The 26,965-nt window shown below is 40.0% G+C and overlaps 1 protein-coding gene across 1 annotated transcript in view; it reads right to left on the bottom strand.

Moving 5' to 3' along the window:
- Positions 1-26,965, bottom strand: part of NCKAP5 (NCK associated protein 5) — a 666,066-nt gene that overhangs the window by 487,728 nt on the left and 151,373 nt on the right. Inside the window, 1 exon segment of the mRNA XM_023543022.2 lies at positions 13,719-13,852. Within this exon segment, the coding sequence (XP_023398790.2) occupies positions 13,719-13,852 (134 nt within the window).

The raw sequence follows: 26,965 nt of genomic DNA, 5'->3' as shown, positions 1-26,965 counted from the left end.
AATTTATACAAAACTAACAACCAACATCACTGTAAATGGAGAGGAGATTGAAAGAATTCCCCTCAAGAACAGGAACCAGACAATGATGCCCTTTATCACCACTCTTATTCAACATTGTGCTGGAAGTCCTAGCTAGAGGAATAAGGCAAGAAAAAGAACTAAAGGGCATCCAAACTGGCAAGAAAGAGGTTAAAAAACTACCTTATTCACAGATAATATGATCTTATACAGAGAAAACCCTAAAGAATTCACAAGAAACTGGAACTAATAGGATTCAGCAAGGTAGCAGAATACAAGATTGACATACAAAAATCAGTTGAATTCTTATATACCAACAAAAGAGAACTTCAAAAATGAAACCAAGAAAACAGTATCATTTATGATAGACCACCAAGGAGGTAAAATAATAAATCGAAACCAGGGACATAAAAGACCTATACAAGCACAAAAAACTACTGCAAGAAACAAAAAGAGAACTACAGAAGTGGAAAAACATACCATGCTCATGGATAACAAGACTCAACATTGTGAAAATGTCAATACTACCCAAAGCGATCTACAGATGAAATGCAATTCTCATCCAAATTCCAAAAGCCTTCTTTAATGAGATGGAGAAACAAATCCCCAACTTTACATGGAAAGGGAAAAGGTCCCAAATAAATAAAGCATTACTGAAGAAGATGAACAAAGTGGGAGGCCTCATACTATCTGATTTTAGAACCTATTACACAGCCATGGTAGTCAAAACAGCTTGGCACTGGTACAACAACAGATACATAGACTAATGGAACAGAATTGAGAACCCAGAAGTAAATTTATCCATCTATGAGCAGTTGATATTTAACAAAGGCCCAAAGTCTGTTAAATGGGGAAAAGACAGTCTCTTTAACAAACGGTGCTGGCATAACTGTATGTCCATCTGTAAGAAAATGAAACAAGATCATACCTTACACCATACATAAAAACTAACTCAAAATGGATCAAAGATCTAAATATAAAATCTAAAACGAAAACATCATGGAAGAAAAAAATAGAGACAATGCTAGGAACCCTAGTAAAAAAAATTATACACGGCATAAATAGGATATAAACCATCACTAACAATGCACAAACACCAGAAGAGCTATCTAGTAGATAACTGGAAGCTCCTAAAAATGTAACACTTAAATGCTCATCCAAAGACTTTACCAAAAGAATAAAAAGAGAACCTACAGACTGGAAAATTTTTTTCTGGCTACAATATATCTGACAAGGGTCTATTCTCTAAAATCTACAAAATGTTCTAACACCTCAATACGAAGAGACAAATCAACCCATTAAAAAAGGAGCAAAGCATATTAACAGACATTTCACCAAAGAAGACATTCAGGCGGCTAACAGATACATGAGGAAATGCTCGTGATCATTACCCATTAGAGAAATGCATATCAAAACTATAATAAGATATCATCTCAGCCTGACAACAACAGCGATATGGCGCTTCCTTATAAAGCTAGAAATAGAAATACCATACGATGCAGCAATCATACTCCTAGGAATAAATCCTAGGAAATAAGAGCCGTCACATGACTAGACATATGTACGCATATGTTCATTGCAGCATTAGTCACAATAGCGAAAAGATGGAAACAGCCTAAAATGCCCGTCAACAGATGAATGGATAAACAAATTATGGTACATAAACACAATGAAATACTATGCAACAATAAAGAAGAACAATGAATTCAAGAAACACCTCACCGTATGGATGAATCTGGAAGGCGTTGTGCTGAATGAAGTAAGTCAGTCACAAGAGGACAAATATTATATGAGATCATTATTACAAGAACTCAAGAAAAGTTTTATACTCAGAAAAAAACATTCTTTGATGGTTATGAGGCTGGAGAGGGGAGGGAAATCACTACCTAGATAGTATACAAGTGTCAACTTTGGAGAAGGGAAAGACTACACACAATATAGGGGAAGTCAACACCGTTACAAAAAAAAAAAAAAAAAAAAGCAGCTTGGGCCATCTGAAATACTACTTTATTCACTTACTCCAACATTTATTGAGCACCTAAGTACCAGACTAAAACCAGAAGCTTATGTTCTATTCAGAGAGACACAGCACATTACAGCCCCAAAGAACATCAGCAAGAAAAAAAGCATAATTATGTGACTAAAGAGTCTGTGTAGAAATCAAGTAATAGAATATTAAAAAACACATCAAGGAGAAGGTGAATCTGGAGGGTTTTTTTTTTTTTTTTTAGCTAAATACATATTTTCCAAGTTAAGAGGCAAAGGGGTTTTGGGCCATCCTAAGTTAATTCAGTGGCTACATAGGCCATGTAATAATGGAATTGTAATTTGATGGGATACAGATATTTGGAAACACCAACTCAACCATCAATGTAATGCTAAAAAATAGTAAGAAAGTACAGAGGATAAAAGGAGCACTAAAAAAAACACTTTTTGACCTTCTTTATGGATTGTGGAATGTGAAAAAGGTAGTGTTATGGATTGAATTGTGTCCCCCAAAAATATGTGTCAACTTGGTTAGGCCAGGATTCCCAGTATTGTGTGGTTATTCTCCATTTTGTGATTGTAATTTTATGTTAACGAGGATTAGGGTGGGATTGTAACACCATTACTAAGGTCACATCCCTGATCCAATGTAAAGGGAGTTTCCCTGTGGCATGGCCTACACCACCTTTTATCTCACAGGAGATAAAAGGAAAGGGAAGCAAGCAGAGAGTGGGGACCTGGTAGCACCAAGAAAGAAGTGCCATGAGCTGGGCACGTACTTTGGACCTGGGGTTCCTCTGCCGAGAAGCTCCTACTCTAGGGGAAGATTGATGAGAAGGCCAACAGGGAGAGAAAGCCTTCCCCTGGAGCTGAAACCTGAATTTGGACTTTTAGCCTACTTTACTGTGAGGAAATAAATTTCTCTTTCTTGAAGCCATCTACTTGTGGTATTTCTGTTATAGCAGTATTAGTTGACTACGACAGGTGGTTATCAAATTTCCCTTTTAATTTGATAGAATTTCATTTATACTTCTCATCCAAGTTCCTCTCGGGTAGAAACTCAGTGGGGTGATGATGATCACCTTTAAGAACCCCACCAGTGGTAGAGCCCTTATATCTGTGGTCAAGAGTGAAATCAGTATGAAATATAATTACTTGTAACGTTCTTTCAAACTTCACTTTCTATCACGGTTTATACATTACAAAATAAATGAATGAGGGAGGAGAAAAAGCGTCAGACCAAAACCCAGAAGACCTGGCTTCTAGAGTTGGGCACACCCAGTCAAATGGCCTCAAAGAAATTTTTAAGTTTCACTGTTGTATTTATCAAAATTATGGTATTATGAAATTGTGAATTACAAAATTATGATATTATACTATACTCTGTCTCCCATGCATAAGGTTATAGTGAGAACTGAATGAAATAATGTAAAAAATCGTTTTGGAAATAATGAAAAAAAAAAAAAGAAGTGTCATATCAGCATTTTTGTGGCTCATGTTAATATCAATATTAACAAAAATCCTTATTATAAAGCATAACAGTTTGAAATCACCATAGTAATTACATACGGAAAAATAAATTCATATTTGTGTTTTGAGAAAATACACTTACATATGAATCCCTGAAGCAGTGACCAGAATGCAACCACTGCAGACGACAAGTGAAAACCTTTGGTCAGGAGCAATGTGAAAACAATCCTGAAACACAATTTAATGGAAACTACAATATACTGCTTTCGTCAGAACCCAGTAGCTTCAGCATAGCTCACTTCTTACTTTATTTTTGGGAAGCTCTCTTAAAAGCTTGAGGCTGTTTGTTAGCAACAGATGTAGACATTTATAAACAAGGACCATCTTAGCTGAATTCTTTTTCACAAATAAAAGGATGTTTTTTTTTTTAAAGAACAGTTCCAAGTGTTTACAGTCGGCACTCAGAGATACACTCTGCAGGAATGCCGTTCATTAAATGTACTGCTTATGGAACCAAGTGGTAATCAGAACAATGAACCACACACTGTGGCCCATCTACAACCACAGACAGACTGATACAGATATTACCTGAGGGCCATAAAACACTCTCTGAAAGTAAACTGTGCCCGCTGGGAAGTAAACTTTCAATGCACCAAATTCCATTTAGTGCCCTGCAGAAAGGAATTCTGCAAAGAATATTCCGAAACAGGCAACTCATCTTTTATACGTGGGCATTCAATCATAGGAACTCTGGAATGGGGAATCAGGTCTTCATTCTCCCAGGCCATCACGGTTTATAACTCTAAGAGTGATTGAGTATTATCAAAATTTTAAAGATCCCCAGAAATGGCTATTGTAGAACCACCCTTGGAAGCAAATTTCTAACATAAACACACTATCTGTAAAATTCTTCCATATGTTAGTCAAAGTCTTTCCTAGTACAAGTCTGGCTGTATCCTTCTGCTTCAGTGAAGGCATTCATTCATTCATGTATTCAGTCATTCCTGAACAACTAATATCTATTGAATGCCTACCTATGACAAAGGTCATTGTCAGGAACGATGTTTAAGAATAGCTTCCAATTTGCAGAAAATACAGAGGACAAAGGAGGAACACATTGAATTTCTTCAAGAATATGCAATTGGCAAAATTTCAGACTGTGGGAAATGCTCTGGGTTCTTCAACAGATAAATTCTTCAACAGATATACTTGAAGGAAAAGGAAGGAATGAAGGGGAAACTGTAGGCTAAAATAAACTTAAATTTTAAAAAATTGGCAAGACTAAACTGTTAGGGATTCATATTGGACGATGATAAACTATCAAAAACATAAGGAAGCAATTGTTATAAAAGTTACGATTATTGTTGTTAGGTGTCATCGAGTCGATCCTATAGGACAGAGAGCTGCCCCTAGGGTTTCTAGGGAGTGGCTGGTGGATTTGAACTGCTGACCTTCTAGTAAGCAGCAAAGCTCTTAGCCACTATGCCACCAATAGTTACTTACGAGAAGCTGGAGGCTGAGACTGGGATCAGGTACCTGGAGGGGCTTCTGGCTTATGGGCAGGGTTTCCTTTCTTGAGCTGGCAGTGGTTACAAGGGTGTTGGCTTTAAAAAACTCATTAAGTCAAACATTTCTTGTATGTGTTTTCTATATCTGTATTTTATATTTCAAAAGAAATGCATTAGTGTGGAACAACAGAAGCTTCCATGCACTGCTAGTGGGAATACAAAATGACACAGCTACTTTGGAAAACAGACTGGCAGTTTCTTATAAAGTTAAACGTACACTTAATATATGACTCAGTAGTCCCACTCATAGGTGTTTTCCCAAGAGAAATGAAAACACAATAAGACCTGGACATGAGTATTCATAGCAGTTTTAATCATAATCATAAAAACTGGAAGAAACTCAATTATCCCTCAGCAGGTGAATGGATAAACATGTAGTGCTACATCTACACATCTATACAACAGAATAAAAAACCAAAAACCAAACCAATTGCCGTCAAGTCAATTGCAACTCATAGCGACCCAATAGGACAGAGTAGAACTGCCCCACAGGGTTTCCAAGGAGTGGCTGGTGGATTTGAACTGCAGACCTTTTGGTTAGCAGCCGTAACTCTTAACCACTGTGCCACCAGAGCTTTGCAACAATAAAAAGGAACGGGTTATGATACATGCAACATAACCACACTTCCAAAGATTCGTGCTAAGTGAAAGCAGTCTGACACAAAAAGTTTAAGTATTTTATAATTTCTTTTCTAAGACTTTCTGAAAAGGCCAAACTATAAGAAGAGTCCATCAATGCAAGGGGCTTGGGTGTAGGAAAGCAACTGACAACAAAGCAGAGCAAGGAAACTTTTCAGGGATATTAAAATATTCTGTATCTTGATTGTGGTGGTGGTTACATGACAGCATATGCTTGTCAAAAGTTATCAAACTGTATGTCTAAAAAAGAAGTGGAATCTCTGCAAAACTGATAAAAATATAAAGCATGGAATATTGAGAGTAGTTTTCATTAAAAAAAAAAAAAGTCCTTCTACACCCTGCATTTATTTTCTTATAAGAAAGTGTGGGGGTGGGGGTAACACATTAGGAATTATCATTTGTTGTTGTTACGTGCTGTGGAGTCGATTCTGACTCACAGCGACCCTAGGTACAACAGAACAAAACACTGCCGGCTCCTGCACCATTCTCACAATCGTTGCTATGCTTGAGGCCGTTGTTGCAGCCACTGTATCAATCCATCCTGAGGTGTCCAAAAAAAAATATTTAGAGGAGAGTCTAAGTCACTAGTGTTTTTATTGATGGTAGCTGTTGCTTCAGAGAAATTGTTTAGAAGTGAAAATAATTCTGGTTGTCATGAAGTTCTCTCTGTTCAGCTTATTTCCCAAATTAGTTCAAATAAATCCTGAAGTGGACAACATCAGAGGCAAGGATGATAATGGTTATGTCCACTGCACAGTATCTTAACTTCCTTGTGCCAGTACAGCTCCTCAGTATTTAATTTTGGCTGTCCTCAACAGAAATTTTTCACCCAGGCCTGGCGGTTTTCTAATATTGACTTCTCTAGAGTCAAGTGACCAAAATGGACACAGTCAAATCTGGTTCCACGGAGCCTCACTGTGATGGCAACATGGAAATTAAGACAGGTCCGCTCCAAGCACTCAAAATAGAAAGTTCACTGTCAGAAATTTCAATTAGGCCTGGTTGTAACAGAGTAGTTATGTTTTTGCCTAATAAATGCATTTGAGTACATTGTTTTCTAAAAAGCGCTATAAAGCTATATTGCAATTTCATCATTTTACAGATGAGGAAATTGAGACCCAGAAAGGTTAAAGTACTTAACTAAAGTGATTACGCTAGTTAGAGAAAAAAAAAAAAAAACCCAATCCCTTTGGTGTCAAGTTAATCCCGACTCTTACCGACCCTACATAGGACAGAGTAGAACTGCCCCATATGGTTTCCAAGGAGCAGCTGGTGGATTCAAACTGCCGACCTTTTGGTTAGCAGCCAAGCTCTTAACCAGCTGTTCCACCAGGACTCCAGTTAGACAGATGTGGGGCTGTAACCAGATCCTAGAGAACCCATTTAGTCCAATAGTGTGCTTTAAAATGAAATTATACTACACTCCATGTTAATACTGTTTTCTGTACCAGGGATGAATAACAGGAAAGATAAACTTTGTGTTTTCTATTCAACCACACATAGCTCTTTTGAAGAGTTTAAGAAGACACATGTGCCAATATCACTATTTATGAAGCGACGGAAATACAAAGGAACTTCCAATGTTCACTATGTGAATAATCACCAGGGATTTGACAGTGGCCTCCTTTCTCCCCAGTTCTCTACGCAGTTGGTTTTAGCCTACCTTTGCTTTGCATAAGCGAGAGCTTACATTCTAGATCGCTAGGACACAAATTTCCGACATCAAAAGATGGCCCATATTACATTAACCAAGCATTTTAAAAGATGCCATTTAAAATATTCTCTTCCATCTGTTGTCATTCGAAGCAAATGTATCACTTGAACTAATGTCACTTTGTCATTTTAAACTTCTGGTAGATTTACACAAAGGTGCAGGTGAGAGGCCCCAATTTTCAGAAGTCTCAGCCAGAAATACTGCTGATGGTGTAGAAATAGCAACTCTAAATCAATAGAAAATTGTCCTCTATATTCATTAGGAGGAAAAAGCCACTCGGGAGAACCGGCCTCTGTAACATGTGAAAGTTGGAAAAGGGTCTGAGAGGGGGACAAATGCAGAAAGAGAGCAGAAGAGCTCTGTGCTGTTGATTGTCCAAAGGTCAACTGGCAGCTCTTCTCATCTTCTTCTGTTCTCCTAATTCCCGAGACATAGAGAAAGTACCAGGCAGATACAGAGGCAGAGGGTGTATGTGGGTAACAGCTCAGGGCATATTATCCTCTTCAACACATGCTTCTATGCCTGCATCTACAGCTCCCAAATGGGCAGCAGAAAATGAACCCTAAGGTTCCATAGTCTCTGAGAGCCAATGACGTGCACAGCAACTAGCGAGCGAGTTAAGCAGTGAAACCATCTCAATTTACATCTCCTTGAAGTTCAGCGCAGAGGCTACACTTGAGCACAGCAACCAACCATGATAGGAGAAATCCCTTTTACGGTAAGTAAAGAAATAGCTTCAAGGCAGCAGATAACAAGGTAGGGAGTGAAGGTCCGAACAGGAACAGAGAGACCCGGGGCTAGGGAGTGAAAGCCTGGATTCCATTTGGGTGGCTTTTAACTCCCTGGTCAATTACAGATCACCAAGCTCATTTGTTGCCCTTACTTAGATTTGCACCGCCTGGTATAAGCGTGAGCGCATGCACACACACACACCACCCCCTCCCCCAGCATGTCAAAGCTGCAGAGAAACACTAACTGATTCATGATACTTTCAGTGTGATATAGTTTGCTAATTGTAGATAGTTTAAAAAATATGTCATCCCAGGTGGTGCGTCTACCAGGTTGATTCTAATTTAGAGCTTTGAACATATTGCAGCATAGAGCTGTCACACACTAAACGCATATATTATTGTCACTATTATTGCCACTACCTGTTATGGACTGAATTGTGTCCTCCAAATATAGGTGTTGTGAATCCTAACCCCTAAACCTGTGGAGGATCCCTGATGGCACAGTGGTTAAGAGCTTGGTGGCTAACCAGAAGGTCAACAGTTCGAATCCACTAGCCACTCCTTGGAAACCCTGTGGGGCAGTTCTACTCTGGCTTATAGGGTTGCTATGAGTTGGTATCTTCTCGATGGCAACCGGTTTGGTTTTAGTTTTATACCTGTGGATGTAACCCCATTTGGAATAAGATTTTCTTTGTTGTGTTAATTATGTCGTATCACATAGGGTGTGTCTTAACACAGTCACTTTTGAGATATAAAAGGAGGAGATTAGGCACAAAGGCAAGGAAGCACAAATGGAGAAAGACAGATGCCACACAGAGATCACCAAGGAAGAGATTCTAAAAAAGACAAGAATCTTCCCCCAGAGCAGACAGAAACAGCCTTCCCCTAGAGCTGGTGTCCTGAATTCAGACTTCTAGTCTCCTAAACTGTGAAAAAATTCATTTCTGTTCATTAAAATTAAAGTCACCCCCCCCCCCAAAAAAAACACTCATGGCATTTCTGTTATAGCAGCACTAACATACTAAGGACGCCATTCAGTGATTAATTTCATCTGATTCTATGCATGCCTCAGCATGATAGCCCACCAACAAGCATAAAACCAAAAAATCTGAACCCACTGCCCTCAAGTTGATGCCAACTCATAGCGACCTTATAGGACAAAATAGAACTGCCCCATAGGATTTCCAAGGAGTAGTGGTGGATTTGAACTGCTGACCTTTTGGTTAGCAGCTGGAGCTCTTAACCACTACACCACTAGGGCTCCCTAACAAGTATAACAAGCATAGGTGTCCTGAATTTAGACAAATTTTCACTTCATTTCATTTATAGCTATACTGTTAACACGTTGTTTCACTCATATATGTAGGTAAGGATTCTCTATCTCTAGTCCACAGGTTTTGAGGATGCATACTCTGTTTCATTTATATTGTCTATAAAGGAAATGTGAGTTATTGCCTAAGAAGAACAGAAGCTGTCAGTCATAATCTATACATTGATTAGATTGCCTCCAAAGGGACCAACTCAAACACAAGTATAAGCCACGTCTGGTTTGCATGGTTTGCATGGTACCAGTCTATAAAATAAACCACTGTTATTCCACCTCCACATACCCGACTTGGTTTGGAGACAATGTTGCTGAAAGTTCTCAAAACGTTCCTCCAGGTTAGTCTATTGATGCTTAAAACACATCCTTAACTCAGCGTGGAGTAAGGAGGCTGGGGGTTCAGCAATGAACCATCTTTGCTCAGGATGGAAGTCAGCGCCATAGCTGCAGTCCACACCATGAACCCTGGCTGGCTGAACAGTCACAACTCAAACAAGTCATTACAGAGGTGGAGAGGTAGGGACAGTTATGGAATAGTGGATGGCACAGCATAAAGCTAACACCACTAAAATATGTCCAGTCATACATACCACACAGATGACAGGTAAAACATTGTTCATCACATCTGGAAAGCATCTTTGATTTACATCACCAACTAACAAGACTAGCACAGGTAGCCCTTATGACGTTACCCGCCTCTAGGCAGCACCCATTAAAGTGCTCTCTCCACCGTAGAGAAGGGTTAATTTGGAAATATCTTTTCTCACCTCTGCATTTAGATTATAGGATGTTAATGGCCCGAACCAAGTTGGTTATGCTTGTTTAAATCTCCCTCCGGGCAGGAGATTTCTGATTTATGCACTTACAGCTGATTATGTAACCTCTGGCTGCATCTCTTCATGGTTACTGCCCAATCTTGGGACCATTGCTAACCATTATACTCTCCCTGGACATGAGGTCAAGGGGAGGGGAGGGACTGTGGAGGAAGGTTTGGTGGGGACATAAACGAAACTACTCATTGAAACGTTTTTACGTTTTTTTTTTATCATCTAAGTGATCCCATTACTCATCAGAGTACAGACAATCACGCATGTTCAGGTTTGCCTGGTCCTTTGAGCTACCAGACCCATCACACAGCTGAAAACCAAGCCCGTCCTACCTCCCCTGAATTACTCATCCTGACAGCTGAATTCTACTTTCCACGTATATCTAATTGTCTCAGATTCTAAGCTCATCATTCACTTTCCCCTCCACTGTCTCACTCATTCGGAAATCTGAAATTCAGAACATCCTTAACCACCGTTTAGACACTCTCATGGCTACCAGGCCATCAAACACTCCAGGAAGATTTCACCCAACTCACCGAGCCCTCAGCATCTTATGCGTCTGCGCCCACATTCGAAAAAGACGTGTAAGAGTAGTAGCCTTTGTCTGGAGTCCCTGGATGCTGCAAGTAGTTAATGTATTCAGCTGCCAGCTGAAAAGGCGGCAGTTCAAATCTACTCGGAAGTGTCATGGAAGAAGGGCCTGATGCTCTACTTCCGAATCATGAGCCCCTGAAGGAAGACTGTATGGAGCACAGTTCTACAGTAACACACACAGGGTCGCCTTGAGGAAGAATCAACTCCACGGCAACTGGTTTAGCCTTTGTCTAGGAAATGAGAATTAGATATCCTCTTGTGTTTTCCTTTTTATCTTGGCTGCCAGGAATCTTTGAGCTAAATTAAATGCTCCTTCTCAGAAAACATGTTGGCCTGTGTAACCGGGATTATTTGCCACATTCTCCTTCTCATGGCCTTTTAGTTTGTCTATATGATCAGCCTTATTGTAAACCTATCTTTTATTGTAAGCCGTTTCATATCCATTAAGAAGTAAGTTGAGAGTTTAATTTTTAAAAATAACCTTGGTCCATGAACAATGCTCAAATAATTCTACATTCCAGATGTCACTACACATAAAAAATGAATTCATTGGCCCAGGGGGGGAAAAAAAGGAGAAAATTATGGACATAATTTTTTTTAATTTAATACAATGACTTGGGCTATATAAATTACTTGTAGGACCATTTGGATGCAGACCACGTACAGTGCAATGTATTACAGGCATATTCCGCAATACTGAGAATTTTACAAAGACCTAAATTATAGTAACAGAATTATTTAAATAAGCATAACCAGAAATATCTTTAAAACCAGAGCTTAAAATGCGACAGGCCATCAGGAATGGTTCAGTAGGTCTACGCAACTTATTACGTAGTTGTCTTATCTGTTATATCAGCTTTTTCTTCCCTATCTTTTGCTGGTTTACATTAGTTGTCTGGCTGTAACTGGACTTGAACTTTTCAGTTTCAATGAAGCTTTACGGGAGTAAACTGATTATACTGGAAAAAAAAACTCATCCCCAAAGCAGTATGTAAGACAGACCATTATTTATTTTCCATATAATCATCTTCTCTTTTCAGCCTAGGATCTAGACTTGTCTCCTGGACAACTCAAACCTGTATGGGATTGTCATCTGATTTACAACAGGTGACCTGGCATCATATGAAAATAATTTACTGTGCCATGTGTCTCGTGACCTATGAATCGATAGCTTGAATACAGAGACGTCTCAATTAGTCCCTTCTCCTTGTCCACACTGTTAAAAGAGAAAGTATTACGAAGTAGTGCTTGTTTTAAAGTTGCTTCAGGTGGGGCGATCTATTACTTCAAGTTGGGAGCCACAAGACAAGAGTTGTCATCAAACTGAATGAAAAACCATGCATAAGGTTATACAAATAACAGCCTTCGAGGGGTGGGCCATGCATTTGTTAGAGTATTGATTGGCGCATGTATATTATCCTGGGCCTATGTATTATTCTGGGCTCAGGCGTTCTGACGGGGTGTTAAAATATGACACTGAACACAGAGTAGTAATCCCTCCTTCCTGTCCTATTCCTCCAAGAAGCCCCTAAACCAAAGTCACAAAAGTTCATGGCATGGAGCCAAAGTGAGGTAAATAATCTAGCGGCTAAGCTTTGGCCTCGCTCTCCAACACCTCTAAAAAGGAAGCTATCACTATAAAAGGCTCTTAGTGAGGAAGCTACATTATCCATCACCAATCATATGTCATTGTTGTTGCTGGCTGCCCTCATGTCAGCCCCGACTCATGGTGATCCCATGCACAGCAGAAACACTCGCCAGGTCTTTCTTTCTAGTCCGTCTTAGCCTGAAGCTACCCTGAAACCTATTCAACAGCATAGCAACACACAGACCTCCCATGACAGATGGGTGGCAGCTGTGCGTAAGTTGCATTGGCAGGAATCAAACTCAGTTCTCCTGCATGGAAGGCAAGAATCCCACCACTGAACCACCAATCACACAGATACACAAACCAGTCTGAACGGTAAGTTAAAGACAAGTCCCACACTCTGAGCTGGGAGAGCAGCTCATTAAGATTTTAAGGACACTTTTCAAACTAGACTCTGACTAGGATAAGCTAGCGAGGGAAAAGTGAAATGAAAATTTTTTTTCCTGATTTAGCAAATGGCGAAGGTAAAATGCAGAAATTAGGCTGTCTCTCACAGGATGCCTGTATGTGGTCCCAGGTCTGTAATTGGGCAAGTGTGTGTTTTTTTCCACTGAATTGGATGGATATTAACGTAATAGGTTGAGCTTCCATCTGACCCTATATTAACTATAATTGGAAGCTGAAAGATTCAGACTGTGCTAGAATTAAATCTAAAGAGAGCTGCTTTTTTCAGAATCCTTTCAAATTCTAGTTATCAAAGGACAGGAGCTCATTGATTTTTTTTTTTTTTTTTTGCTACTTCGAAATGTTTTCTCTAAGCAATGAGTAAGAGCTTACTATACGATTGAATTCATTTTCTCTCTACTTTAAAATAGGATTATGTTGACCTGTGAAAGCTCATCCACCTACCTGGCCTCTCAGAGAACATTCTAACAGGTCACAAAGCCACTGAAACCCACTGGAAGACCCTTGGGAAGCCATCAAGAAGAAAAGACAACCACCCTCAGTAAAGCCCAGGCTAGATCAAGGGCAGACAGAAAGTTTCAGAAAACTGGTCCAAATACAATAGGATGGCTTGGCTAGAAACCCCCCCCCCCCAAAAAAAAAACCCAACAGCTAGAAAAGAAGATCTAAATTGCTGGGAAATGAGCTCATCAAACGCAACAGAATCTTTGCACAATGGAAATTCAATCAAAGGCAGTACCGGTGCAGGGAGGGATGCAACTCATGGCGCAACATGCGTGTTTCATGCATGATACCTGGAAAACTGCTGCTGCAGGCCACGCATCTGAATCCTGTTGCGCTCAGACTCCAGGGTCACCTCCTGCAACCGCTGTTCACTTTGAAGACGCAAGTGTCTCTCTTCTTCCAGTTCATGTATCAGCTTCTCATGCTGTAAGAGGTACAGAAGGACCAACATAAGAAGATGTTTCTTGAATGTTATGACAAAAATAAATAGTCATAGTTGTTATTTTGTGCTAACTTGGGCTCTACATATACTAATTCATTTCACCTTCCTAAAAATTGCATGAGATAGGTTCTATTATTAATTTCTTGTTATAGACAAGGAAGGTCGCTGGGTAGTACAAACAGTTTGCACTCAGCTACTAACCTAAAGGTTGGCGGTTCAAACCCACCCAGTGACACCACAGAAGAAAGGCCTGGCGATCTGCTTCTGTAAAGACTACAGCCAGGAAAACCCTACGGAACAGTTCTACTTTGTAACACATGGGGTTGCCATGAGTCAGAATAGACTCTACAGCATTTTTTTTTTTTTTTTTTTTTAGGACAAGGAAACCAAGGATCAGAGGTATTTAAGTAATTTGTGCAAAATTGTATAAACCACAAGGTAACAGATTCTGAATTCTTGCTGATTCGTCTCCAGAGCTTAAACAATTTCCACTGAGCTAGGTGCCTTCCTGTGAAGAACTATGACCCCGTAATACTATCAAATGCATAGCAATTCAAGTAATAACTAATAAAGTCATTATGACCTATTCAGAATTAGTTCACCTCTTCAATCCCTGCTACATGCTTTAAAGGACGCATTACTGTTTTTATAGAAGAGCTGGGAATTCTACGTTCATTAGACCATGGAGCTGATGAGAACAAGGTTAAAGAATTCATTTTTGTTTGGTGAGTTAGATTTTCACAGATAAAAATAGGTCAAACCGCCTACAGTATTTATAATCCCCGAAACTAGCTCATCTCAGGAATGGGCATCAGGGATTAAAAGTGGGACCGGGTGACCCAGAACAGATGGTTCAGCACAAACTCATTCCTGGATCTGGTAAAAAGCACACAGCTCAGATCACCCTGATAATACTGACTTAGCTATGCTAAGGTCTTTTTTGTTTTATTGTTGCTATTATTTTTTTTTCTTTGTGAAGCATGTCATGTTGCTATGGTTATTGCTGTTACTGAATTTAGCGCTCTGTATACAGGAGATACATAATGTGATGAAAACCAAAGATGCAATGCCTGACTATAAGGGACACACAGTCTTAAAGGGAAAGGAGGGAAGTGAAGACCTCTGTCTGGAAATTTCTCAGACACTGCGAATGTGTACGATGGGTTACCCAGGCTCAATATGATTCACTGCATGGGGCAAATTCACAGCAAGAGATAGCTAAGGGGGATTTTCTCCAGCTCTGTCAAATTGGAAAAGAGGGCAATGAAGAAAAGTTTTGACTATGATCTAGAAGTAAGTCATGATCCTCTAAAACACTTCACGTCCCTGCCTCTATACCCTTGACCCTGCTATTCCTCCTACTTGAAAAGCCCTCTAAAGTCTCTGCCTTCAAAGCCTGTGGTTCCTCCCATGCTCAGCTTTAACCCATTTCCTCTAGAACTTTTCCTCATCACGTCCTTGTTCTCTCTCTTCCCTGAGTTCCAAAGGCATGTAGCATCTTTACGACCCTGTAGGACCTTACTTGGAAACCCTGGGTGGTATAAACCATTAACTGCATCGGCTGCTAACTGAAAGGCTGGAGGTTTGTGTCCACCCAGAGATGCCTTGGAAGACAGGCCTGGCCATCTACTTCAAAAAATCAGCCATTGAAAACTCCATGGAACACAGCCCTGATCTGACACATATGGGTCACCATAAGTCAGAGTTGACTTGACAGCAACTAATTTGGTTTGTTTTTATTTTCCAAATATGGAAAAACCTTTTCTACCCAAATTATAAAATATGACATAAGATAACAAGAGAAGGCACCAACTGATAAGCCAGGATTTTTTTGTATTAAGTGTATCATGGATGATACAACAGTTTAGACTCAACTACTAACCTAACCACCACTGGTGCTCATGAAGAGCCTGTTCATAGACCAAGTGGCAGTTGTTCAGACAGAATAAGGGTATACTGCATGGTATATAGTTAGGAAATGTGTGCATCAGGGCTGTATCCTTTCACCACACCTATTCAATCTGTATGCTGAGCAAATAATCCGAGAAGTTGGACAATATGAAAAATACAGTATCAGGTTTGGAGGAAGACTTATTAACAACCTTCATTATGCAGATGACACAACCATCCTTGCTAAAAGTAAAGAGACCTCAAGCACTTGCTGATGAAGATCAAGGACTACAGCCTTCAGTATGGATTGTACCTCCACATAAAGAAAACAAAAATCCTCACAACTGGACCAATAAGCAACATCATGATAAACAAAGATTGAAGTTGTAAAGGATTTCATTTTACTTGGATCTACACTCAATGCCCACAGAAGCAGCAGTCAAGAAATCAAAAGACATATTAAACATTGGGCAAATCTGCTACACAAAACAAATAAATAAATAAAAACTGTTAAAAGTATTAAAGAGCACAGGTGTCATTTTGAGGACTAAGGTGCACCTACCCCAAGCCATGGTATTTTCAATCACCTCATATGTATGTGAAAGCTGGAATGAATAAGGAAGACCAAAGAAGCGCTGACGCCTTTGAATTATAGTGTTGGCAAAGAATATTGAATATACCATGGACTGACAAAAGAATGAATAAACCTGTCTTGGAAAAAGTGTGAACAGCATGCTCCTTAGAAGGGAGGATGGTGAGACTTCATTTACTATACTTTAGACGTGTCAGCAGGAGTCCCAAGAGAAGAACAACATGCTTGGTAAAGTAGAGGGTCAGCAAAAAAGAGGAAGACTCTCAACGAAATAGATTGACACAGCGGCTGCAACAATGGGCTTAAGCACAACGATTATGAGAATGGTGCAGGACCGGGCAGCGTTTTGTTCTGTTGTACATAGAGTCACTATGAGTCTGAACCGACTCGACGGCGCCTAACAAAACAATAACCTAAAGGTTGGCAGTTCAAACTCACAGCTGTACCATGAAAGAAGAGGCCTGGGAATCTTCTTCTGTTAAGATTACAGCCAGGAAAACCCTATGGAGCAGTTTTACTCTGTAACATTATGGGGTCACCCTGAGTCAGAATCAACAGCAACTAAAAACAACACTAACCAAAAGGCTGGCAGTTCAAACCTCCCCATGGGCAGAGTGAAAGAAAGGCCCAGAGATGTGCTTCGGAAAAGATTACAGTCAAGGGAATCCTATGGAGCAGTTCTACTCTACACAGGGTTGCCGTGAGTCAGAACTGACTTCATGGCAACAGGTTTATTTTGTTTTTTATACCATGGGTGTAAATCAATCTGTCCCAAAAGTAAATTTTAACTTCTTACACAGGCTTTTCCTGGATCTTTTACAGCGGGAAGAGTGAAAGGAAGCGAGACATGGAGAATTGGTAAGTGTCATTTTTTTTTTTACTAAGGTACTCAAGGGTAAGAGCCAAAACAATGACATTGAAATCTGGGTAATGAACCTGAAGAGGCCAAGCTTCTGCAGCAACATCTTTTTCCACCAAACTACTGGGGTGAAATGACTTTAAGAAGCCACCTTTGTAGAACTTTGGTAGTGTCTCTCAAAACCCATTAGGCACCACCCATTTCTATTTCTCCCAGTTTCATTTAGCAAGATCATCTCTTCCCTTTCTCCTTCACTGGGTCCTCTTTCTGTTGCACCCAAATCACTACCCCCAGGAGTACTGACAATGGCCCAACGTTCCCAGGAAAGGTGAACCCGCCACATTCTCTTCCTTCGTTTATACACTCAGGCTTTGCTCTCCTTCAAAAAGTAGCTTTTTCGTACGTTCTTGAACAAACGCTGGCTCCAAACAGGTGAATTTTCAACTCTGTCTTCTCCTTTAGCTGCTCTCTAACTCTGAAATAAGCCAACTATGTGAGAAAAATCTTCAACTTGGAGAGTACGTCCCAGTTTACAACATGTTTCTACTTCCACTGGTGTATCTAAGTCCTCAGAACAACTTAGTCAGTTGGTATTATCACCTCCATTTAAAGACAAAGAGAGTGGAGTAAAAGGAGGGGGTAAGGGGGAGGAAGCTTGCCAGGTCCCCACTCTTAGAGAACGATAACCAGAAGTTACCAAGTGAAGAGAGGGGACCTGCACTCCTGGCAGAGTGAGTGGCAAGTGCGAAGTCCTTCGTCACATTTTGGAAGAACTAAAGAAAGCCCAGTGTGGCTAGAGCCCAGTGAGCAAAGGAACACGAGTGGCATGTGACATGGATGGAAAGGAGGCAAGGGGTGGAACACGGGGGACCATCAAGATCCTATTAAGGATTTGGGACTATCCCAAGCAAAATGGAAAGTTCTTTACTAAGGTTTAAGTAAGTGGGTGACACCATCTGATGAACATTTTGCAAGCATTATTTTGGCTACTGTGTGCAGAAAAGGACTGAGTTAAAGAAGCTGCATAAGCAGAATGGGAAAACATTTCAATAGAAGCCAGTGGATGCTACCAGCCTGTAGTCTAAATTGCACAGCTTACTAGTCAAGTAGTTTTGGACAAGCAACTTAAAACCTAGCTGTTTTAAGCCAATTTTCTCTGTAAATTGGGGAGAGTGAAATCTTCCATGCCAATATCACAGTATCACTGTGAGGCCCGAACAAAATAATGCCTAGAAAAGCACTTTAAAAACTAGGAAGTCCAATATAAAAATAAGTCATGGCTAACCAGAATAATACAGCTTATATTGTCTAAGGTTTTTTTCAGCTAGCTTTGATAAATTCTAGAAAAATTTAAAGACTTTAAATATATACTGCATGTTAAATACATGCTATATATTTCTTTGAAAAAGCTCATTTTTTTTTTTTTTTTAAGATCAAACCTTAATATGGGTGGAAAATGCAAGCATTTCAATGTAAGAGCTGTGAGACTAAATTAATCACAGCTGGCATCTAGAACATATATAACCCTGTGTTTGGACTTCCTAAAAGACTTTTTTTTAATCCCACCACCTTGTATGATTTTAAACAGATGGCTTGATGTGTGATGTGCCAAATATTCAGGGGAAAGTTAGAATATTAACACTTGCTTTCAAATATAGAAAGTCAATAAAACCTCTATCCCAGGTCTAATTATATTTAGCGATTCCAGACGTATCAGTGGGTGATGATACAGGCTAAGTGAGCTAAAGAATACTTAAAGAATTTGGAAGAGGAACAAATAATTTTCTTTATTAGTATAGAAATTCTAGTGCCACCATGCACGGTCACGGGATAGGTGAAACAGCCACCATAATAAGGCAGGTGCTTTCCACACATTCTCCAAATACTCCAGGCAAGTCCTGCATAATGAGTATCATGAGGCATTAGTTTATCTTGATGTATTCTGTGCTGACTTTGATACAGAAAAGATACATGATGATATACGGAATGGTATTAACTATATGTTTTCTCTTTCGAAAGATTTCCTGAAATGTGTTCAAGTCATAATATCAACATTCCTGTCAGATAATATTTTACTATCAAAAATCATGGGCAAAAAACATGAACACTCTTGGATAATGAAAGGATCTTAAAGATAGTGATAAATGAACAGAAGCCATTAGAGAAGGCCACAGGAAGGAAACGATTTTGCTGGTATTGATGGAAAAATATATGAGTTCACTCAAGAAATGTGGACTCTGGCAAACAACCAATATACTCCGCAACGGAGCTCGTAAGTTCAACAGAAATTTGAAAAGGTGAGTACATTTGATTCAATGATACAAACATAAAGCATGGCATTAAGACTCATCAATTCAGAACTTCTAAGTCCACTTACATTTGTTTATTAATTGGCGCCCAGACACATACACCATGTTTTCCAACCTTAACATCCGATGTATATGATACATCTTCAGAATTACAGAGACCCAGAATTACTCTCCTGCTATCTATTGAGAATCTAAAATTGACAACTCATTTTTTTTTTCTTCACAAGCTCATAAGCCAAACACACAAAAGCAGCAAAGTTAGACTGTAATATTTTCATGAAAACTACTTTTTTAATGGAAAAATTGTATACCAACCAATTTCTATCAACCCAAAGTAAAATGGGTCTAAATTAAACTATAGTTATTATACCTAATTGCAGCCTCATTTTTATTTTTTATACATATTGCAATATGTTTTCCCCATAAAGCTCCCTGGAATAGATATCCCCATTAGTTATGGAAGATTCGGTTCTTCTGGAAGCAGAGAAGCAGATAAGAAACTTAATAATTGATTTTTTTTTTTAACCAGTACTGTTGGCTGTAACAGGAGAATCAGAATCAGATTCTGAGATGCAGGATAGAAGCATCCCAGCATATATCCGCAGTGCTGATAACATCGCCCAAGAGAGACAAAGCTTTTATTCTAACTAAAAAAGATACGAAGCTTGCTTTAAAAAAAATTGTGCAAGGAGGGAGGAAGGAGTGAAGGAGAAATAAAGGAGAGGGCAAGGAGCGGGAGGAAGATTTCAAGGGCACAGAAGACAGATGGGTACTTGGGTGGATCTTAAAGATGTCTTCTGCGAGACAGAAGCTCTGTAAGTGCCACAGGTGAATCGAGCCATGCGATTACACTTTCTGGGCAAAGATCATGCTATGTGTTTATTACTGAGCAAAGAAATAGAGATGTTAATTTATGGAAGGAATATTTCCAGAATGGGTTGTGCAAAAAGAAAACACGATAATGAAGGTTTGGCATGTCAAGATTTATTATTACAAAGGTACGTTGGAAAAAAATTAGAAGACATTACAGTATCCTACAAAGATAGAAAACTGAGTTGCCTTTTTTTGGTAGTCCGGGATCTTTATTACTTATCAACTAGAGCTATAAAGAAAGTCAAGAATAAAACGGTAGTATTCCATTCACAGCATAAACTAATACCGTTTTGATTTTATTATCACTGTACAGCTGGAAAAAAATAGGGTGGAAAGTTACTCACTGGCCCGCTGACTGTATTTTCCATCAGCTTCAGTGTCTTAATTTTTACCATCATCATTCCTGTGGTGGAAAAAGCGTGAGGCTAGTAGTCAAGGTAATCACCTTGGTCGCACATTAACTTGCTATTCAACTTTGGGGAATAAACTTATTCTCTCTGCACCTTCCCAAAACTCTAACGTCCTTTCCCACTCTCACAATTCATGCATCCATGAAAATTAACCATGACCACAGCAAGAAGCGCATCCCACTGATGGTATTCACGGTGTAATGAGATAAAACACACAAAAGGGTCGAAGTAGTAGCATCCTCAAAAACAGCTTAAATTCAGGCGTTATAATCGGAATCAAGACCAGCCCAAGGCTGACCCCTCTGAGGTGGAGATCAGGCATACCTCCACTCTCCAACCTTTTTACCAATTCTGACACCAGCCACCCCTTCCACAGCACTCTCTACTTCTCTTTTGGGTTCGATAATCCACTGCATTGGACACACAGAACTCAGACCATACGTACAGTTAAGCAGTTTATAAAGGAAATAACGGGGTACAACTTGGAATCAGGATCAACAGGCTACAAAATTCAGGATCAGGAAGCATGGAGGCAGAGTTTTCCTTCTTCAGTGCCAGATAGCTCTCAGCTCCTCTCGGTTATGCAGGTCTCCTCTCGGCTCTCTGAAGACAGGCTCCTCTTGGTTATGCTTCCTGTCACTGCCAACTCTGCCACTGGGCCCCTACTGGGCCTTGATCAAGTTACAGCTCTTTTAGGAGGTTCCTTGACTCCTCTCTCTCTGCCTTTTTTTTTTTTTTTCTTCAGTTTCTTCCTGCTGCTTCTCTTCCTCCTTCTTTCTGTCTCCAAAACCTCTGTGAAGCTAGCCACTTAAATACACAAAGTCCTTGTCAATGTCAAGGCATGACACTCCCACCAGGGCCATGGACTGACCAATCCCCCTTCGTTTGCATAGTAGGCAGGCTGGGCTACAACTCACCTCATTTGCATAGTCTACTGACCAATCCTGGCAAGGTAAATATCAATCACAGGGCAGGCTGCAGCCCAGGACCAGACATAGAGTAGCAAAACTAAGTTGTTTGCAGCTTATCCAGGAAATGTCAATCAACCTGGACAAAAGTAACAAACCCTGTGGAGTAGAATACTAGGACAAGGGTAACTCCTCAGGGCTTAGAGGAAAAACCTCTCAAGCTGTTTTTCCAAAGAACCAAGGCAAAAGGCAACATAAAGGAACTCATTTTACCATAAAACATAATGTCTGGAAGATGGTATGTGTGTGTCAATGGGCATATGTTGGGGATTTCTCATAGTATGGATTTCATGTGACAATGATAAGGGTGACTGGCATCTCTTGAATAAGTAATTGGGTGGGTGAAGCTGTAGGCTTAGGAGCTGGCACCTCAGGAAGTTAGGCTAAGGGCATGGATAAAAAGTTATCTTGGCTAATACAAAGCAGGCAAGGCAACATTAAAATGATGACATTGGACATTAATAGTACTGGGAAGAGAGACAGTGAAATAACCCCCAGAGGCACTGGCTTTAATATGGTTCCCAAACAAGTGCAGTTCTCAGTAGATTTGAAGAGAATGACAGAATCTAAATGATGCTTGAGCAAGATAATTCTTCCTTAGGGTGGACTCCAGAAGTCAGAGACTATAGTAATAGGGATAAAAGGCGATTGCTTCCTTTTTATGACTGTCATTCATTAGCAGTGGCTCCTTGAGTTAGAAAAGTCTTCCCACAGTGTTTTCTGGCTTGCTGACTTTCTAATTTTGATAAACTTCTCATTTTTTTTTTTTCTCAGAAAAACCATTTCCTCCTAAGTCTTGGAAAATCTGATGATTTGAGGGGCTGACCAAGGAAAACAAGAGACTGAGTAATAAGCCAGGTAGGTAGTAAGTTGGTATAGATAGCCAGCTTTCTAATTCAGACATGCTGTTCCCCTTGCCCCCGTTTTTCCCTGGAGTATACCTGGTTAAAAGACACTGTTCTCCACTTTGCTTAGAAAATAGCTTAATTTACCTGACCAATGATGGGTCCTTTTTTAAGAAGTCAATGACTCATTCTTCCCTGGTCCGAGATCCTTCTCAGTTGTCATATTAATTGATCACAATTAACAGCAGCTATTAATTATTTTATCCCCTGGGGGGTATTGAGAAGTCAATTTCATTAAGTGTTTTTCTTGATTGAAGTCTTATGCTTTCTTTCATTTTCTGTTGAGACAGTTATTTCATACAGGGAAGGTACAGCATTTTAGTTCACTTAGGGATTTTACGGAAACCTGGTGGCATAGTGGTTAAGAGCTACAGCTGCTAACCAAAAGGTCAGCAGTTTGAATCCACCTGGTCCTACTTGTAAACCCTATGGGGCAGTTCTGCTCTGTCCAATAGGGTTACTACGAGTCAGAATCGACTCGATGGCAATGGGTTTGGTTTTGATTTTTTTAAGCGCTTTCCTTCCAATTCTTCATCTGAACTATCTCCGTACTTTAGAGTAGGGCTGGATTTATTTATACCCCACTTTACTCCCCTGCTGCCCGCCCCCCCGCCCCAGAAACCCTGGTGGCATAGTGTTTAAGAGCTACGGCTGCTAACCAAAAGGTCAGCAGTTTGAATACACCAGGCACACCTTGGAAACTCTTATGGGGGCAGTTCTACCCTGTCCTATAAGGTCGCTATGAGTTGAAATCGACTCGACGGCAACAGGTTTATTTTATTTTGTTTTTGGTTTTCACTCCCTATTTCTCTTCTGTCTTTACCCCACAATGCCCAGTGTAAAATGAATGGATCCCCAGTTGACTCAGATTCCACTGCAAACTTTGACCACTATATTCCTCTTTGCTCCTTATTACACAGCATTCTGAGATGTTTTATTCTATCTTCTACACTCCAATCCTGACTTCAGCTATCTTTGCTATATAGGTTAATGCTTCCTCTGCCTTCTCTAACCTCACGTCTCTCTTCCTTCACTGTCCAAGTAGTTCATAATTTATCTCATACATTGGTGCTCTTAATATTCAACTTAGATTTTTTTTTTTACTATATAATGACAAATACATCACTAAAGATTTTCCCCATATATGGTGCTCTTAATATTCAACTTAGATTTTTTCTTTTTTTTTGCTATATAATGACAAATACATCACTAAAGATTTTCCCCATATAATTATTGTCCCTCAAAAGGCAAATTTTTCTTTAGGTAAGGATTAAGTATTAATACTTGGTAATAAAACCCCATAGAATATTATTAGCATATTGCTGTATTCCAGAACTGTTCAATAAGTACTTGTTGAGTTAAACGGAATCCTCTTGACCTCCTACTTCTTCCTTTCCCTGACTTGGAAGTCAGCTCTAGGTTTACAAAGTGTGTATCAACAGCAACTTTCAGTCTTCCTCATGATCCTGCTTCTGAGAATAATGTGATTACGTCTTCTTTGGTTTAAAACCTCCATAGCCACATTTCACCCTGTTTGTCATTTTCTTTCCCTTTGCTTGGCCTTCTGTTTGGCCTTATAACTTGCCCTCTCCTGGCAGCCCATGGTGGTAGATTATAATCCCAAACCTAGTATTTAAATTCCTTTTCTGATAAGTCTCTTTCACTTGTAGCTACCCACTGCCATCTAGTCTATTCTGACTCATAGCCAGCCTATAGGACAGACTAGAACTGCCCCACAGGGTTTCCAAGGAGTGGCTGGCGGATTCAAACTGCCAACCTTTCAGTTAGCAGCTGAGTTCTTAACCACTGTACCACCAGGGCTCCCACTTGTAACTACTACAACAAAAAACTTCATCTTGGAAGATTTGCAGTGGCTTCCTCACAAAGCATTTATAATTCTGTTTTTTAAGATAGCATATTTTACTGTTTTTTCTTTTCACCCTACAAGCTTTGTAGAAGGGGGGAAAAAGAGGCCTATTCAGACTAAGAATCTATTTTCCTCATGATTGGAATCCTTATATTCCTGTCTTTCTACAGTGAATGGGGCTAATTATGTATATGGGAAATTAGAGTATTTGCTACGATAATTATTCACTCCTCTAAAAGAGACAAATAATTATAACGTCAACAACAGACTGTAAGAGGTACCACTGGAGCTCGTGTTTTAAACATGCCAGGTAAATGGCTTCTAGGACCTCGGTAATTAATATTAATTTCTGACAGATGCTTTTTAATCATTTGGAAACACACTAGAATGTCTTCACACTTCCCATTTCATTGTATAAAAGTATCCGGATATTTCTTTAAACAAAGTCCTAAGAGCATCTGGATTGGCTGTTCCATAGGCACAAGTTGTCACAGCTTCCATTATTTTATTATACCAGACTACATGAGAAACCCAAAATCTTACAATATGGTTTTTAACAGTTTCCCTTATCCTTGTTAGCAAATAACAACTTTCACATTTTATCATTCCATTACAGATTCAAATAGAATATTTAAAGATCAATGGGAAGCTAATCACAAGATTTGGTTCAACGCTTTAGTAATTAATTTCATACAATTACCAAAGTCAGAAGCAATTGAAAATATTACATATTGAATAACTAGAGTTTGTATTATTTCTAGGAGGTAAGGTTAAAGAGAAATATCATTTTTATGGGAAAATCATTAAAGACCTATAAATGAGCTGAATGAGCATAATTAATCTATAGAAAGGGAAAATGTATGTTCTTAAAAGACAGATCTGTGTACCTCTTTTAAAAGTGCACTAAACCTGGGGAGGCAGAGCCAAGATGACGGAACAGACAGACGCTTCAGTCCAGCCCTCTTTACAACAAAGACCCGAAAAAACAAGTGAAACGAGTATATCTGTGACAAGCTGGGAGCCCTGAGCATCAAAAGCAAGCTTAGACAATGAACTGAGGGGCAGAGGGAGGAAGAGGCCGTTCAGAAGTGCAGAGGAGTTACCGTACCTGAATCACGGGGAGCCCTCAGGCACCATTCCCAGAGTGGTGGTGGCGGAGGTGGCTGGCTGGTCCTAGCGCTCGGCCGCAGTAGCCTCAGGGAGAAGCAGCCAGCCACACAGCCCACTCACACCTCCGGAACCTGAGGAGAAAGGCGCTCTCGACAAAACCTAAGTACTTGCGTATATTTTACCGCGCCCCCCCACCCCCAACCCAGCTTCAGCGGCTGAATCCCTAGGCCTGAGGTAGACTCTGGTGAACACCTGGAGCCATCCTCCCGGCCTTGGGGAAGGAAAAAATTTGCAACCAGCGGAGAGCTCAGGACAGAAGCGGCTCCTGACCAGGCATAAACCGTCCATGGACCTTGAGCACTTCTCCCCTCGGCATCGACCTGTGTGGAACTATTTCTGGAGAATAGACCCTTGCTGGCAAACTCCAACCATTTTAGTTGTATAGTTGAGAGGTGGGTGTTTGACATTTGACATTGCTTTGCCTATTAAACAAGGTCCTCATCTACCCACATCAGGGACCTAAGGACTGGTAGCTCCACTCACGTCACCCAGCCACCCGCAACAGGGGTCCAAAGATAACTGGTACCTCCCAGTCCTTACAACTAAAAACTTTGGATGCCCATGGTCCTTTTGCAGAACCCAACCACCAGCACACTCTAGGGAACAGAGACATGTTTTCCTCAGAGATACTTGGGGGTCGGTTCTCAGCCCCCTGCCTTGTTCAGAGCGTGACCCTCTGCTGCAATCAGATACCGGTATATATGCCAATCATTCCTGCCCCTCTAAGACTGTAGGACAGAGCAGGTACTACACACTTGATGTCAGCTACCTGGTAACCTGAGCTGAATTCATACAAGAAAACTAAATGGACTCCTAGACTGATATACCTGATAACAGCTCCAGCCAGGTGGGGACAGGACACCAGAGCTCCAAAGGTGAAAATAATCAATCTAGCTCCCTCAAGCAAACCATAGGGGTATAACAAAACAAAACAAAGCAAGCAGCTATGACACACTAAGCAAGCATAAACTAATACAATAACTTATGGATGGCTCGGAGACAACACTCAATATCAAGTCACATAAAGAAACAGACCATGATCACCTCAACGGGCTCTCAAAAAAAAGAATCCAGGGATCTTCTAGATGAAAGTGCACTCCTGGAATTAACAGATGCAGAATACAAAAGTTTAATATACAAAACCCTTCAAGACATCTGGAAGGAAATGAGGAAATACACAAAACAAGTGAAGGAACACACAGATAAAGCAACTGAAGAAATTAGAAAGATTATTCAGGAACATAATGAAAAG

Source organism: Loxodonta africana, chromosome 6 (genome assembly GCF_030014295.1).
Source record: "Loxodonta africana isolate mLoxAfr1 chromosome 6, mLoxAfr1.hap2, whole genome shotgun sequence".
Classification (NCBI taxonomy): Eukaryota; Metazoa; Chordata; class Mammalia; order Proboscidea; family Elephantidae; genus Loxodonta; species Loxodonta africana.
The sequence above is the reverse complement of the archived record's forward strand: the minus strand, read 5'-3'. Positions and strand labels throughout refer to the sequence as shown.